Genomic DNA, 18088 nt, shown 5'->3' with positions numbered 1-18088 from the left:
CCTTTTTTGAACTGCCCCCCCCCCCCCAAGCTAGTCTGTTTCCCCAGAAGGTATTTTGTGCAGACAATAATGGGAGTAAAGGGGTAGTGTAAGCTAGTGAGCTAGTGAATGTGAAATTTATGTGTGCTCAGAAAAAAAACATCGTGTTCCCTGGGGCTTTTTAGGTGAATTCTTCAAAAGAAAAGAAAACCCTTCTGTTTTCTGGCTCCTTTATAAGACTCTCACATGCTTTCGTTTTGGTTTTAGAAAATTCATAAAACCAGGCCCCATTTTATGAACTTCTCACCTTTTTATTTTTCAGGTTAAGGCATTTTATTAGATTAAACCAAATGAAACCCAAGAAACGAGGTGTTGATATGACTCCTTTTAAACATTATAGCAAGTATCATGCCTGTTGCTATTTCTTGGTCTTTAACCTGATGGTATTACGTGTTGGCATCATTACCTCACCATCAACTTATAAATTAACCTGTCTTTTTTAACATGTTCCCATGTATATGTTTTTATTATTACTTTTTCATTAGGCAGGGCTGTCTTGAAAGGAAGTGAAACCCAGTATGACTGTTTGCCCAAGAGCCCAACTTAGTTTCTCTTTCAGCTTTGTTTTCACAGTTGAGGCTGGAAGGAATTTGAGCTTCAGCTTGTGGAAGTGAGTCCATTCTTCTGAATGGTTCACTTTGTCATACAGGGCAGTTTTAAAATGTGTCCACATGGCATTGTTGTTTTAAAAGTGTCTTCACTGAACAAGTGGATGTAGGTTTGCCATAAAATACTTCTAAGAGCCTGGAGTTTCTGGACTTTTCATTTCCTTGTGAAGTTAAATACCCCCCCCCCTCCAGTTTTGGAAAATAGAACTTTGGAAAACTGCATATTACTTTAAAAATAGTTCTCCCCTATTTTGAAGTGGGAGGGAAAGTTGGCAGTTTTATTAAACAGACTGTTTTTCACCTTTTCTCCAAATAGGTATTTGAAAGTACATTGTGCTAGATGCTGTTTGAAACCAAACAACCTTATGCTGTGGCAGAGATCCATAAACACATAGTTAATTTTAGGTGTTGTCCTTTTTCTGCCAAAGTTGAGTTGTGTTTTTATGGGCAGCTGGCAGATTTTCAACATTTGGTTTATCAAAGCATTTTTTTTTGGAGAGATTTTCACTGTAGGGCACGTGCACTCGCCAGACAGACAGAGAGACACATAGAGACAGAAAGCGAGAAATCACCCCCCAGGGGGGATGGTCACACCGCAATCCCTTCTCCTCCATTCTCCTCTCAGGATCTTGGGCACGCACGCACACGCGCCTGGCGTGAGTTTTAAGCCACCGGGTCCGGGACACGAACCGTGGTCGACTACGTGGGAATCCAGCGACACAGCCATTACGCTAACTGCTGGTTCCCTATCAAAGCATTTTGAACACAGAAGCAGAGCCAGTTGTATTCTACTAAGCAGGAATAGTTTTACTTCAGTAATTCCTCTATCAAATGCACTTTAATTGATAATATTTACATGTGAAAGAAAAAAACAACTCTTAGTTGGAATACTTAAAAATGCAACATTGTAAGAAAAAGTAAATAGAACATCATTTTTAAAGGACTTCATCTTTTGTTAACTTCTCAAAAAATTAAGGAAACGAGTGTTGCTGAGTATAAATGCCTTATAAAATGTGTTTTTAAAAGAATCAGTTATTATTATATTTTTATTTGACCAGAGAGAGAGAAAGTAAGAAAGTAAGCTGCCAGGTCTGGGACTTGAACCGTGTTCAGTCATGTGGGACTCTAGTGCCTTAACCACCGCACCACCTACCTCCCCGTGTTTTACAAATGTCTGTTCATTATTCCTCACCGTTCTGTGATGAAAAAGGATGGTATTTTCCCAACATCAAATCGGCTGCTGTGGAAGGGATGGCTGGTTATTGCTTCAGGCCCATTTGAGCCCTTAGCTTGTTTGGCAGTGGGCTTGGGGGTTTGCATTATACTGTCCTCCATATAAACGACACTGGAGGGCTGGTTCTGTGGCACAGCAGTAAGGCAGTGCTCGTGGGAAGCTGGATACCACATGGCGACTGTGGTTTGAATCCCTGGACTGGTTAGCCTGAAATACGCATGTGTACGAGTGCCCAAAATCAACAGACTGGAGGACTGCAGGAAGGAGATTGTGACTGTCACACGTGTGTGCACATTTGCTCTATCGTAAGTTTAAAAACTGAAAAAAAGAAAAAGATAAGGCATCTGAACTGATCGTTGGTAGGAAGGGTGAGCTTAACCCTGTCGTCAGCAGGAAGGATGCATTTGTGCGCAGTCATCCATGTACATGTGATGATGATTATTCATTCAGGACAGACATCTGGAACTTTGAAGCCAATGTAAGCAAAGGGTCCTGTCAGGATGCTGAATGGGCAGCCGTGCTGAGAGTTTCACCCTCACCTGATCTTCTCAGCTAATGTTGGTAGTTGCATTTGTTCCACAAGATACTTACTGTGCCAAGTGCTGGAGATCTCTGTTCTTAGGAAACGTAAGCTCTGGTGGTAGGGCTGGGGAAGACAGATAGTAGACAAGTGAGATGTTTTCAACTAGTGAGGCTGCAGTAGGAAGATAACTTGGGAATGGATTAGACAGTGCAGGAGGCGGAGTGAAAGACATCTCTGAAGAGGTGACATTTGAACTGAGACATGAATGGTGGGAATGAGTCTGTCATGTGAAGACTTGGAAGAGCAAGTGGTGCCCAAAGGCTGCAGTGAGGACGATGTACGCCCACGTGAATAGCGGACAGTGGGTGAGAGCATGGATGGCACAGAATATCCACAGCCACTCCCCCCACTCGAAAACGCGCGTTCTGCCAAGCAAGTCCCCACAGAGAAGTGGGAAGGGGTCAAATACTGGGCTTTTTGGCCCTGTTAAGGATTCTATTCCAGATTCAGATAGAAGCTAATAGAGGGTTTTAAGCAGAGGGATGATGAGATCTAATTCTCATTTTTTATGAAAGGGTGTTTCATTGAGTCTCGGTTGCTATCAGTTGTAAAATACCATTATTTTATGTAACACTGAGGCGAAGATGCTGATAATTAATAGATAATCTGATATGTTGATTTAAGAAGCTTCCAATTTCAAAGATGTCAAAACATAAAAAAGTATGTACCTTAGAATCGATGAAAACGTGAATTAATGAGTGTTACTATATCCTGCCCCCCGGGCTAGAGTTTTAGCCATTAGAAGTCTATCTGTAACCCAAGCATTCAGTAATAAGAACAAATCATTTTGATAATTTTCTCAAAACTTTGGCCTCTCCCTTCTTTTTATGAAATTACTTAGTTCTTCTGGGGTCATACTATGTACCTTATGTATGTTCCAAATGTATTATTGAGGATAATGCTGACAGATAGCTCTCACTATCCTTGTCCGTCTTTCTTGGCAGTTCTGATACCCGATTTGCAATTACATTGAACAACAAGGATGCCCTCACTGGAGATGAAGAGACCTTGGCTTCATATGGGATTGTTTCTGGGGACTTGATATGTTTGGTTCTTGAAGATGCCATTCCAGCACCTAACTTCCCTTCATCCACAGATTCAGAGCATTCCTCACTCCAGAGTAATGACCAGCCCCCTCTGGCTGCCAGCTGCAGTCAGGCGAGCATCCAGAGTGAACAGCTGGGTGATCCATCCCAGGGACAGGCAGCCCAGTCTGATGTCCGGAATGACGATGACCGTGTGGTGGGTATTCAAGGCCACGCAGTTGATAAAGGATGTTGGACACCTCCGTTGAATTTTGTGTCAGTCAGGATAATTATCTCAGCTGATTGCAGATTATATTTTTATAAAACTTTTTTTTTAAAACAGTTAAATAATGGACCCAGTATTGGGCTGGCATTGTAAAATACCTAGTTTTTACCTCCTTGTTTTATTCAGACACTTGTCCTTCAGATACACTATCTCGGCTTCTGTTGTTGCTAGGCTTAGAATGTACAGCTCCGCTTCTCCGACCCGGTTGCTCATGGGTGCTGTGTGTCGAGTCGAGCTATTTCCAAGTGATTGGGCGGCAGGTGGCGCAGTGGCTCATCATTTTTGAGCTGGAAAAGACCAAGTACCTCTAGTTCAACCCTGTCCCTTTACAGGAGGAAAATGTTGTCTGTCCTACATCTAGTTTTCAAGGCCTTCTGAAAAGCTGCCCACCCAGCCTTTCCAGAGCTAGTTTCTGTTTTTTCCCTCCTGTAAACTGTCGTCTGTAGTTAGGCTGCCTGCTGATCATTTCTCCTCCCCCAGCTAACACAGTCACGTATTCATGTGCACGTGGGCACACAGCCTGGTTATTGTTTCCACGACTTTGCTCTTGCTGCCCACCCAGGCTGGCATCCATTACCGTCTTCATTCCCTCTCCTGTCTTCTTTCTGTTCTTCCCTCCTTCCCTCTTTACTTCTTTACTTTTCTCCCTCCCTCCCTCCATTTGCCAGAGGCTGTGTGCATTTGCCATAGAGAGACAGAGGGAGAAAGTGCCATCCAATGGGCGTGGTCATTCTGTAGTCCCTTCTAAATTCCTCTTCCATTGGGATTTGGGGCAATGCACGTACCTGTGCCTGCCATATTTTTCAGGCTATCAGGGCTGGAATTTGAACCATTGTCAACCATGTGGGTTCTGGTTCCTTTAACCACTGAGATAAGCTCATTCAGAGGTAATGTTGATAAAAGTGTTCCGTTTATTTCTGTGTACTATTCAAATTACATAAGGCCAGCTGGTGTGGTGGTTAAGGCAGCTGGATGCCACATGGCCAGCTGCGCAGTTCGTGTCCCAGACTCATGAGCTTGAAAAACACTCTGGACTTGTGTGCTCCAAATCGTGAAAGGTAGGAGAGGAGGAGGAGGGATTGCAGTGTGACCATTCTCCATGGGGGCTGCTGTCTCTGTCTGTCTCTCCCATGAGCATTCACGCTCCCTAGCAGATTAAAAAACCCCAACTAATAAAGTACCTATACATATGCTGTAAAAAGCTTTATCTTACTGGGAGATATACATATGTACATACACACACATGTACACACACATGTATATATGTATATATGTGTATATGTACACATGTCTATATGTGTGTATACACACACACACACACACACACACACACACTTGAGAAATTGATGTTGCCTCAAGCTAGTACTTTCAGTTCTAAAAGCATATTGTTTTATATTTTAAGTGTTGTGTAGGGTGAAATCTTAGTATGGAAACTTGAAATCTCATAAACACTGCTTTAAGTATTTCAGACAGTATGATCTGCTAATTAAATGTAGACTGGAGCATAAGGAAAGGAAAACAGGTAGATAAAACTTGAAACTTCAGGAAGTGAATTTTACTCTTGTAATTAAATATTCATTTTCTTATTTCATCATTTTGTGAATTTATCTACTACCTGTTGAGTCTTCAGTGAGAAACGGATTCTTTGTTTCAGGCCATGTGCTAATGCTCATGCATTTTACTCACCTGTTTTAGTTTTTGGTAAATGACATGGAAAATGATCTGCTAGAGAGGTGTGGTGTTAACCTTTTTTTCTCATTTCCATACAGAAGAAAATGATAGATATTTGTATCAGAATGACTCAGAGGATGTCATTGTTCTCATGGAGTTAAGAGTAAGGTTTGACGAGCCCACCAGAAGGTTCTGATTATCTCCCTCTGATGTAATTATCAGCTTAGGCTACCCCTTTCAATTTTTCAAAATATACTCTGTTACATCCAACTGTCAGTTAGTAGTTGGCAAAAAGCTATGCATTGTGGTAAAGAAGCAAAGAGCCCTTTTTTTTTTTTAAGATTTATTTATTTAATTCCATTTGTTACTGTTACTTTTTAATTTGATCAGAGAAAGGGAAAGTGAGAAAGCAAGCTACCAGGTCCGGGACTTGGACCAGTCAGCCATGTGAGAATCCAGCACCCCTAACCACCACTCCACCTGCCGGCCCCACAAAGAGCCTTTTTAAAAAAATAATTTAGCTCATTGTTAATTGGTTTTTAGTATAGTAGTTTCCATTTGCTTGAAAAAATACCATAAAGGGACCAGCAGTTAGTGTAATGGCTATGTCGCTGGACTCCCACGTAGTCAACCGCGATTCGCGTCCCGGACCCGGTGGCTTAAAACTCACGCCGGGTGCATGTGCGTGCATGCCCAAGATCCCAAGAGGAGAATGGAGGAGAAGGGATTGCGGCGTGGCCATCCTCCCTGGGGGGTGATTTCTCGCTTTCTCTCTCTCTCTCTCTCTGTCTGGTGAGCGCACGCGTCCTATAGCAAAAAAAAAAAAAAAAGTTTAGCTCAGTGTTAATTGTTTTTTTAGTATAGTAGTTTCCATTTGCTTGAAAAATACCATAAAGTGACCAACAGTTAGCATAATGGCTATGTTGCTGGACTCCCACGTAGTCGACCGTGGTTCGAATCCTGGACCCGGTGGCTTAAACTCATGCCAGGCGCGTGTGTGTGCATGCCCAAGATCCCAAGAAGAGAATGGAGGAGCAGGGATTGCAGCGTGGTCATCACCCTGGGGGATGATTTCTCGCTTTCTGTCTCTCTGTCTCTTGTCTTTCTGGCGAACGCACGCACCCTATAGCAAAAACCTCTAAGAAAAAAGAAAGAAAGAAAGAAAAAAATACCACAAAATACAAAAATGGTTTTGTGCCATACCTCCTTTTTTAGGTAGTACAAGTTGTCATTGGCCTGTAGATCGTAACAGGTAAATTTAGATAATTTTGTAAGAGATGTTGGAAGAACAGTCATCAGCTCTGGCTCTCTTATATTACTCCAAACTTTCACTCATACTACATAATTTTAATTTTCTCTGCTCCTCCTTTAGTGGAAGCACAAACTTAAAAAGAGAAAGCACATGCTTCACATTTAGAGTTGAGCACATGCCTAGGAAACAAGCTTTCTGAGCAAAACGAACAAAGGTAATTTGATTTTAGTTAAGCAGCTTATTACTACTAAAATTCCTGAACTGTGAGTCTGGAGATCTGAATTTGTTTCAGGTTTTTATAGCTGGTAACCTTGATTGTGTTATTTGATCTTTCTAAGTTATAATGATAGCATCTATAAAAAGGCTACATTATCTATTTTATTGGATGGTTGGAGGGTACAAATGCGAAAACACTTTAAAATTGTAAGACATTGTCCTTCGGTGTTTGTACTATAGTATTTATTGAATGGCCACTCTGCCAGGTACTCTACCGGGGTTATGAAAATGGGTGACATGCAGTCTGGTCCTTCATAAGCTGGCAGTCGTGGAGGGGTGCAGATGTGTGATCAGAGAATTGCAACACAGTGGGGTCAGATGCAGGGAGCCAGACCTTTGCAAGGGAGGGTGGTAGTCTATATTACTCATGCAGAGATAGGGAAGATGGCAGTGGGTAGGAAGGGACTGGCAGAACGTGAACTTGATAAAGAGTCAGGGGTTAGGTGATGATACGCCAAGGAGTTTAGGGGTTGGGCCTAAATTCATCGAACCTCCTTTTTCCTTTTCTTTTTGTTTTGGGAGTTTTTTTTTTTTTTTTTTTGCCATAGGGCGTGTGCGCTCCTAGAAAGACAGAGACAGAAAGTGAGAAATAATCACCCCCCAGGGAGGATGGCCATGCCACAATCCCTGCTTCTCCATTCTCCTCTTGGGATCTTAGGCACGCATGCACAAGTGCCCAGGGTGACTTTAAGGGTGACTTTAAGCCACCAGATCTGGGACTTGAACCATAGTCAACTACATGGGAGTCCAGTGACATAGCTATAACATCTACTGAAGGTCCCGCGAACTACATTTCTCTAAATGTCCTTCATGAAAAACTTGTTTCATGAAATTGTGTTGGATGGATGCTAAGGGGTGAGGGAGCAAGAGTGTTTCTTGGTGGAACATGTGCACCTATTATTATTAGACTCTGCAGAGTTTTAATAATGCTGTAATGTAGTTTGTGAATATGGAGAGTGGGGCTAGGTTGTTGTAGCATGTAGCACATGTAGAAACACTGCATTTGGTTGTGGACCAACTTTTTTCCTAAGAATATTTAGGGTCACAGTCTAAGGAGCAATCAAGGAGAATGCTGTTGTCTGTGTTGGGGATGTACCAGTGAGTTTTAAGCTGGGACATAGGACATAGTTGGATTCTTAGTCATCAGGAAATTCTGGTGTCAGTGGGTAGAATGTACTGGAAGGCAAGAAAGTGAACACAGAGATACTTGTCAGGGTCTTGGCTGAAGGCAGGAGCTAGGCAGTCTTACTTACTCCTCTGGTCTGACGTACCAGTAGAGTAGGAAGGCAGACGCTGGGCCCTTTGGGATTATGTTCAGGGAACTCAGAAGACTGATCAGACTTGGGGCGAGGTTTAGTATGGCAGAGGAGGAGTCCGGGATGATCTCTGGGCTTTCTGCCTGTTAGAATGAAGGGGATAAGGAATTGAGGGAGGAGAAGGTCTCAGGCTTGTTTATTTGTGAAGGTTTGTTTAAAATGACTCCCTTTTGAGCCCACGACTTGGAGCACTAATCTCAGTTTACGTCAGGATATAAAATATACTGTATAAAATACGCCTTTGTAGTGACCTTGTTTTTGTTATCTTTTCAGTCAGGGCCTGGTCCCAGCTTTGAAGCCGAGTCGCTGCGGGACGTTGAGGATGTGGACGAGGGCGCAGGTTTCTGTCCCACAGAACCCATGCTGTGCAGCGAGGCCGTGGAAGGGCAAGTGCCTCATTCCTTGGAGACTCTGTATCAGTCAGCCGACTGTGCCGATGCCAACGAGGCCTTGGTGGTGTCGATCCATCTTCTCATGTTGGAGTCAGGCTACCTCCCTCAGGTAAGCGCCACACCGGAAAGCAGGCATCCTGGAAGGGTGTGAGGCTCCCACTGGGAAAGGGCACATCCATAATGCCTCTGGGATGTGGGATGTTCGAGGTGTTTGGGACTGAGCATGGAGTGCCGTCAGTGATGGGCTATAGTAGCACTCGGTAAACGTTCGGCCCTCTTTTTGTTTTTTGTTTCTCGTTTATTTTGTCAGTTTTTCGTTACTGTTACAGAGGGTGATGGCAACTATGGTATTGAGAAAAGGACAAAAGATTATGTACAGTAATGCATAAACAAAATGTTAATGTGTGTGGATTGGGTATATTAGACAAGTAAGTTCACTAGGTGATTTTCTATGTTAACTGCTCTATGAATGCCAGTAACTTAGTACGATTCAGTTAGGAAGTGGGACGTTGCTCTGATGCTGTTGTTGTATATCTGGATTCTTTCATTCATTCTTTCTTCATTCGATATCTGCTTGATATGCATCTGTCAGTATTAGGAACAGTGTCTTGTCCCTCTTCTCAGGTCACATGTATGTGTGGATAGTCTCTGCTGTCGAGTTGCCTGAGTTGAGTGTGGCAGATAGACAAGGTGTAAACCACGGCAGTCTATGAGCAGGTTCTAGGAGGGACGGTGGGATGCCAGGGGTTCGTAGAAGAGACCACTGAGAGCAGAGCTTCTCACGCTTCAGGATGCTTTGGAGTACCTGGGGGTCTTCCTGAGGTGTGGAGTCTGGTTCAGCAAATGTAGAATGGAGCCTGAGCTCTACATATTTCCATGCGGTACTGATGCTCCTGGTCTCTGGGTCGCACTGGGCGTTACAAAGATGTACAGTAATTAACTGACCATTACAGACCAACAAGAGCCATGCTCGGAGCCCGGAATTAGAATGAAATAATGGAATGCTCCTTCTAAGGTTCTGAATGGGTCCATAAGTAGGAGAGAGAGACAAATACAAAGATAGTTATAATGTCTGAATAATATAAATAAACATAAATAGGTAAATAACATAACACGTATATCACAGTAGGAAAATGAGCAGAATGTTAGGTGATAAAATGGCTACAGGATGGTTTTTTGAAAAAGGCTTTACAAAGGAAGCAGCATTTGTGTTGGGGTCTTGAATAATGATATGGCTTTGCTAAGCAAAGAAGTGAGTCTGTCGAGAGAAATCAGTCTACGATATTTTATGTATTTGAGCAAAGATTTTGATAGAAGAATGTTATATTAGGTTATTGGGAAAATCATGTATTTTTCTATGCAAAAATGCATTATGACTTTCCCAACAATCCAATATTATCGCCCATTAGTAGGAATATTAATGGTTTGATACATTTGTTTAAGGAGACTGTGTAGAAATATCTCTCTCTCTCTCTCTCTGTCTGGTGAGCGCACGCGTCCTATAGCAAAAAAAAAAAAAAAAGTTTAGCTCAGTGTTAATTGTTTTTTTAGTATAGTAGTTTCCATTTGCTTGAAAAATACCATAAAGTGACCAACAGTTAGCATAATGGCTATGTTGCTGGACTCCCACGTAGTCGACCGTGGTTCGAATCCTGGACCCGGTGGCTTAAACTCATGCCAGGCGCGTGTGTGTGCATGCCCAAGATCCCAAGAAGAGAATGGAGGAGCAGGGATTGCAGCGTGGTCATCCCCCTGGGGGATGATTTCTCGCTTTCTGTCTCTCTGTCTCTTGTCTTTCTGGCGAACGCACGCACCCTATAGCAAAAACCTCTAAGAAAAAAGAAAGAAAGAAAGAAAAAAATACCACAAAATACAAAAATGGTTTTGTGCCATACCTCCTTTTTTAGGTAGTACAAGTTGTCATTGGCCTGTAGATCGTAACAGGTAAATTTAGATAATTTTGTAAGAGATGTTGGAAGAACAGTCATCAGCTCTGGCTCTCTTATATTACTCCAAACTTTCACTCATACTACATAATTTTAATTTTCTCTGCTCCTCCTTTAGTGGAAGCACAAACTTAAAAAGAGAAAGCACATGCTTCACATTTAGAGTTGAGCACATGCCTAGGAAACAAGCTTTCTGAGCAAAACGAACAAAGGTAATTTGATTTTAGTTAAGCAGCTTATTACTACTAAAATTCCTGAACTGTGAGTCTGGAGATCTGAATTTGTTTCAGGTTTTTATAGCTGGTAACCTTGATTGTGTTATTTGATCTTTCTAAGTTATAATGATAGCATCTATAAAAAGGCTACATTATCTATTTTATTGGATGGTTGGAGGGTACAAATGCGAAAACACTTTAAAATTGTAAGACATTGTCCTTCGGTGTTTGTACTATAGTATTTATTGAATGGCCACTCTGCCAGGTACTCTACCGGGGTTATGAAAATGGGTGACATGCAGTCTGGTCCTTCATAAGCTGGCAGTCGTGGAGGGGTGCAGATGTGTGATCAGAGAATTGCAACACAGTGGGGTCAGATGCAGGGAGCCAGACCTTTGCAAGGGAGGGTGGTAGTCTATATTACTCATGCAGAGATAGGGAAGATGGCAGTGGGTAGGAAGGGACTGGCAGAACGTGAACTTGATAAAGAGTCAGGGGTTAGGTGATGATACGCCAAGGAGTTTAGGGGGTTGGACTTAAATTCATCGAACTGCATTTCTCTTTTCTTTCTTTTTGAGAGTTTTTTTTTTTTTTTTTTGCCATAGGGCGTGTGCGCTCCTAGAAAGACAGAGACAGAAAGTGAGAAATAATCACCCCCCAGGGAGGATGGCCATGCCACAATCCCTGCTTCTCCATTCTCCTCTTGGGATCTTAGGCACGCATGCACAAGTGCCCAGGGTGACTTTAAGGGTGACTTTAAGCCACCAGATCTGGGACTTGAACCATAGTCAACTACATGGGAGTCCAGTGACATAGCTATAACATCTACTGAAGGTCCCGCGAACTACATTTCTCTAAATGTCCTTCATGAAAAACTTGTTTCATGAAATTGTGTTGGATGGATGCTAAGGGGTGAGGGAGCAAGAGTGTTTCTTGGTGGAACATGTGCACCTATTATTATTAGACTCTGCAGAGTTTTAATAATGCTGTAATGTAGTTTGTGAATATGGAGAGTGGGGCTAGGTTGTTGTAGCATGTAGCACATGTAGAAACACTGCATTTGGTTGTGGACCAACTTTTTTCCTAAGAATATTTAGGGTCACAGTCTAAGGAGCAATCAAGGAGAATGCTGTTGTCTGTGTTGGGGATGTACCAGTGAGTTTTAAGCTGGGACATAGGACATAGTTGGATTCTTAGTCATCAGGAAATTCTGGTGTCAGTGGGTAGAATGTACTGGAAGGCAAGAAAGTGAACACAGAGATACTTGTCAGGGTCTTGGCTGAAGGCAGGAGCTAGGCAGTCTTACTTACTCCTCTGGTCTGACGTACCAGTAGAGTAGGAAGGCAGACGCTGGGCCCTTTGGGATTATGTTCAGGGAACTCAGAAGACTGATCAGACTTGGGGCGAGGTTTAGTATGGCAGAGGAGGAGTCCGGGATGATCTCTGGGCTTTCTGCCTGTTAGAATGAAGGGGATAAGGAATTGAGGGAGGAGAAGGTCTCAGGCTTGTTTATTTGTGAAGGTTTGTTTAAAATGACTCCCTTTTGAGCCCACGACTTGGAGCACTAATCTCAGTTTACGTCAGGATATAAAATATACTGTATAAAATACGCCTTTGTAGTGACCTTGTTTTTGTTATCTTTTCAGTCAGGGCCTGGTCCCAGCTTTGAAGCCGAGTCGCTGCGGGACGTTGAGGATGTGGACGAGGGCGCAGGTTTCTGTCCCACAGAACCCATGCTGTGCAGCGAGGCCGTGGAAGGGCAAGTGCCTCATTCCTTGGAGACTCTGTATCAGTCAGCCGACTGTGCCGATGCCAACGAGGCCTTGGTGGTGTCGATCCATCTTCTCATGTTGGAGTCAGGCTACCTCCCTCAGGTAAGCGCCACACCGGAAAGCAGGCATCCTGGAAGGGTGTGAGGCTCCCACTGGGAAAGGGCACATCCATAATGCCTCTGGGATGTGGGATGTTCGAGGTGTTTGGGACTGAGCATGGAGTGCCGTCAGTGATGGGCTATAGTAGCACTCGGTAAACGTTCGGCCCTCTTTTTGTTTTTTGTTTCTCGTTTATTTTGTCAGTTTTTCGTTACTGTTACAGAGGGTGATGGCAACTATGGTATTGAGAAAAGGACAAAAGATTATGTACAGTAATGCATAAACAAAATGTTAATGTGTGTGGATTGGGTATATTAGACAAGTAAGTTCACTAGGTGATTTTCTATGTTAACTGCTCTATGAATGCCAGTAACTTAGTACGATTCAGTTAGGAAGTGGGACGTTGCTCTGATGCTGTTGTTGTATATCTGGATTCTTTCATTCATTCTTTCTTCATTCGATATCTGCTTGATATGCATCTGTCAGTATTAGGAACAGTGTCTTGTCCCTCTTCTCAGGTCACATGTATGTGTGGATAGTCTCTGCTGTCGAGTTGCCTGAGTTGAGTGTGGCAGATAGACAAGGTGTAAACCACGGCAGTCTATGAGCAGGTTCTAGGAGGGACGGTGGGATGCCAGGGGTTCGTAGAAGAGACCACTGAGAGCAGAGCTTCTCACGCTTCAGGATGCTTTGGAGTACCTGGGGGTCTTCCTGAGGTGTGGAGTCTGGTTCAGCAAATGTAGAATGGAGCCTGAGCTCTACATATTTCCATGCGGTACTGATGCTCCTGGTCTCTGGGTCGCACTGGGCGTTACAAAGATGTACAGTAATTAACTGACCATTACAGACCAACAAGAGCCATGCTCGGAGCCCGGAATTAGAATGAAATAATGGAATGCTCCTTCTAAGGTTCTGAATGGGTCCATAAGTAGGAGAGAGAGACAAATACAAAGATAGTTATAATGTCTGAATAATATAAATAAACATAAATAGGTAAATAACATAACACGTATATCACAGTAGGAAAATGAGCAGAATGTTAGGTGATAAAATGGCTACAGGATGGTTTTTTGAAAAAGGCTTTACAAAGGAAGCAGCATTTGTGTTGGGGTCTTGAATAATGATATGGCTTTGCTAAGCAAAGAAGTGAGTCTGTCGAGAGAAATCAGTCTACGATATTTTATGTATTTGAGCAAAGATTTTGATAGAAGAATGTTATATTAGGTTATTGGGAAAATCATGTATTTTTCTATGCAAAAATGCATTATGACTTTCCCAACAATCCAATATTATCGCCCATTAGTAGGAATATTAATGGTTTGATACATTTGTTTAAGGAGACTGTGTAGAAATACTTATTTCTAAACAAGTTAGGAGTCTTTTAGATTTTTTTTTCAAGTTTTTGCCATAGAGTACATGTGCCCACTGGAGACAGTGAGAAGGAAAGTGAGAAATTACCCCCAGGGGGGATGGCCACACCACAATCCCTTCTCCTCCATATTCCTCCTGGGATTTTGGGTATACACACACACGTACACACACATGCCCGGTGTGATCTGTGATTGCTGAGTCTGGAACCAGAACCACGGTTGTCCACGTGAGAGTCTAGCGCCTTAACTACCATGCTACTTGCTGGCTCCTAGATTTTTTATTTCTTTGAGAGTAACATCTTTCTTCATTTGTTTCCCTTTCAATTCTTTCCCCAGGGGACCGAAGCCAAAGCAGTGGCCATGCCAGAGAAGTGGAAGTCGGGTGGTGTGTTCAGGCTGCAGTACACACATCCTCTGTGTGAGGGCGGCTCTGCTTCTCTCACCTGTGTGCCTTTGGGAAACCTGATTGTCGTCAATGGTAAGGGGGTCACAAGGTCATTTGCCTCTTTCTGCAGATGTGCATGTTTCCTCCAGGTGTTTTATAGCTACTCCAGGATTGGCTATCATGATGTAGTTGCAAGCTGTCTTCGCCTTATTGGTTTAATTTCTAGACTACTGATACCCCTGTTGGAATATCATAGAACATGAGGTTGGTGTTTAGGCAGAGCCTTCACTCTTCTGACGTCTTAACCGTCGTCGTATTTTGCACCCAGGGGAGATGTGATAATAGGAGTGAAATGAGTATTGTATGTGAACTCTGAAGAATACTTTTTCTTTTTTCATGCCCATGGATGTTTTGTTTGTTCATTCATTCATTCTTTTTTTCTTTCTTTCCTTTTTCTCTCTTTCTCTTAATGAAGGCTTGGAACTGAGAGATCAGGTGGGATCACCACTGGTCCAGTTTGGCATCTCTGTGACCAGCAGTGCATAGAAACATTGCTGATGATTCTGAGGCCTGTGTGTGTGTGTCTGTCTCATTCCCCCTTTACCTGTGAAAATCACGGAATAAGAAATTTTCTACTTTTCCTTTTTCATATTAAGAAATTTCACTGGGATAATAATACATTGCATCTTCGTGGTCATTTTATTTCGGATGCTACTCAGGTCCATATCAGCTACCAGGGGTCTTCAGAATCATCTCATAATCACACATGCTGGAGGTCCACTTGAGTGACTAGAGTCTTTCATTTTTATTATTTCATTTGTTTTTGAGGTTTATCACTTTAGCTAGGTAATATGGTGTTGCGAGAATGGAATTTTTAGGGATCTGCAGTTGCTAGGGTGGTTAAGGTGCTGGACTCCTACATGGCTGATCATGATTTGAGTCCTAGACCCAGTGGCTTGAAACTCAAGCCAGATGCATGTGCGTGTGTGCCCAAAATCCTGAAAGGAGAATGGAAGAGAAGGGATTGCATTACAGCCATACCCCCTGGGGGAGTGATTTCTTATTTACTGTCTCTCTCTTGAGCACATGGACCCTATAGCAAAGATTCTGTCTAAAAAAAAGAAAAAAAAAAGAATTCCTGTTTTGTTTTGATTTCAGTATGGTTCATTTATATAGCAGAGGCAGTTGCCTTGGTTTGCCTTAAATCAGGAGTTTTCAACATGTTCTGCAGCTACTTACTGCTGCTGCCGTTTCTGCTGAGGTGGGAATTGGGTAGAACTCCCCCTAGACCTTGAACAGCAAAGTGTTTATGTATTTTCATTGTTAAGGTCCTGTGTTAAAAAAAAACAAACAAAAAAACAAACAAAAAAACAAATTAATTGCTAGAGGGCATATGCCCTCAGCAGAGACAGGGAGAGAAAGGAGGAGAGGGAGAAAGCACCCCTAATGGGACGTGGTAACCCCGACCCCGTCTCCTCATCTCTCCATATGGTTGGGATTTAGTGCACATGCGTGTACATACCCAGCTTGCTTTTCAAACACCAGGTGTGGAACTTGGCCTGCAGTCAGCCATGTAGGATCTGGCTTCCCTTAACCGCTAGGATATGGAGCTAGCCCAGATTTTGTTTGAAAAGAAATGTTTTTTCCCTGTTAAATTTATTTTGAAAGTTGTTACTTACCTATCTTGATCTTTGAAAGGAAGATAGTTCTAGGTCCTTTCTTACATAATTCGTCCTATTTTGTATTAATCACCAGATTCTTTGAAATGTTATTTAAAAGTCTCAAACTTTCAGCTTAAACAGCTTTGATGGTCGTTCACACTTTTCAGGACATGACTATGAGGACGGCATAGGACCAGCAGTGTCTTTTCAATACTTCATCACAATTAGCAAATGTACCTTTTAGTTAAGCATTCCTTTTTTTTTTTTTTTAAGTTTATTTATTTTTTCCATGAGAGAGACACACAGATAGAGAGACAACACTCCCACCAGGGTCTTTGCTACCACGATTCACCCCCAGTATGTGCCCGGTTACTCAGGGAAGTCTACTGGATACAAACCTGGAACCTTCCCACATGGGACTGCACTTTACTGCTGGTCACCGTCCAGCCGGCTTGGCACCGTGGTGCACGGTGTCAGCAGTTTCTGCCGTTATGTAGTCGGGCTGCTGCATCCCATGGTAACTTGCAGGTTGGAGTTATCAAGTAGTAAATGGGAAGTGGCAGCAATGTTTGCCCAGGTTTCTTATGAAAGCACTTAATGACCTGCACACTAACTTCTGACTAGTTTCAGGGTACTTTCCGTAAAGAGAACAGCTGCTAAACGTCTGGATGACTTCTTAGTTTCTGATACTTTGTTCCTTTACAGTTCTTGGCGCCTCTGTTACTGGTAGTGGCTGCCAACCATTCCAGGCTTGATGCCTTGAAAAGGAGCAGTGTGTTGTCCTTAAATCTTCCCTTCACCCAAGCATCCTTCTTGGTGCACATGTGCATGAGCCCATCACTGGCTCTTTCATGGGGTGAGATGAAGTGTACCTTTGTATGCATGATTGAGCTCTCTGTGATGTCAGGAATATTGGGCCCGTGGACCTAGAGAGACGATGCTGTGAAAACTAGCAGGATTCTTTAATGAACAAGGGAAGACTCACTGCCAAGGTTAAATAAAAAAATAAATGGAGTTTTTAATGACTTCATTAGAAATAGTGACTTTATTGTGTTTAGCTGTCGCCTATTAATCTTGCTGCATATCTTTCAATTGCTAATAAGCTGCTGTCGGTAATGCTTAGTGGATTTTATATAAAGATGCTTACTGTCGTTTTCAAAGGTGGTACTTTGGAGTGATTTTATTTCATGTGATGGCCGGTTTACACTTTTGACCTTGCTGCAAGGGAAGGGAAGAGGCACAGAGCGGTTTGTTTGTGTAATGTGTCCTCTGTGTATTGGGGGTGTGAGGAAATGCAGGCTTATACTGAAACAGGAAGGCAGTTGAAGTGACAAACACTTTCTGTCGTTCTTTTACTTACTGACTTACAGCTACATTAAAAATCAACAATGAGATCAGGAGTGTGAAAAGATTGCAGCTGCTGCCAGAGTCTTTCATTCACCAAGAGGAACCAGGTAATGTAACCACGATGTAACTTGGGGATGAAGCTTTGAGAATTCACTTAAACAAAGAAAACTGAAATAATGTTTGGAAGACTAAAAATTTCGAAATGAGATTAAAGCAAGTTTACATCACCGTTGACTTTTTAAGAATGCAAAGGTTTGGAGCCAGCAGGTAAGTGTGAGGTTAAGGCGGCTGGATCCCACATGACTGGCTGTGCGGTTTGAGCCCTGGACCTGGCAGCCGGAAGTCATGCTGGTGCATGTGTGTGTGTGTGCCCAAAATCCTGAGAGGAGGCCAGAAGAGAAGGAATTGCAGCGAAGCCACCCCCTGAGGGGTGATTTCTTACTTTCTGTGTCTCTCTCTGGTGAGTGCATTCATTGTATAGCAAAAACTGAAACAACAACAACAACAAAACACAAAGGTTTTGGTTTTAACAAACACAGCAGTTTCTTTCCTCTTTTTCATAGGGTCTTATTGCTGAGTTATATTTGCTGAAATAACGCCAGTATGTAATT

At 42.7% G+C, this 18088-nt stretch overlaps 1 protein-coding gene across 1 annotated transcript in view; it reads left to right on the top strand.

The window, feature by feature from the left end:
* FBXO7 (F-box protein 7) overlaps positions 1-18088 on the top strand; it is a gene marked incomplete at its 5' end in the record, with an annotated part of 32188 nt that overhangs the window by 4219 nt on the left and 9881 nt on the right. Inside the window, 4 exons of the mRNA XM_006170368.3 lie at positions 3409-3706; positions 8564-8791; positions 14421-14562; positions 17501-17584. Coding sequence (XP_006170430.3) covers positions 3409-3706; positions 8564-8791; positions 14421-14562; positions 17501-17584 — 752 coding nt within the window. The remainder of the gene's footprint in view (positions 1-3408; positions 3707-8563; positions 8792-14420; positions 14563-17500; positions 17585-18088) is intronic.

The sequence above is a fragment of the Tupaia chinensis genome, unplaced genomic scaffold (genome assembly GCF_000334495.1).
Source record: "Tupaia chinensis unplaced genomic scaffold, TupChi_1.0 Scaffold148234_1, whole genome shotgun sequence".
NCBI classification, from domain to species: Eukaryota; Metazoa; Chordata; class Mammalia; order Scandentia; family Tupaiidae; genus Tupaia; species Tupaia belangeri.
Note: the sequence above shows the minus strand (reverse complement) of the source record. Positions and strands in the feature narration are given on the sequence as shown.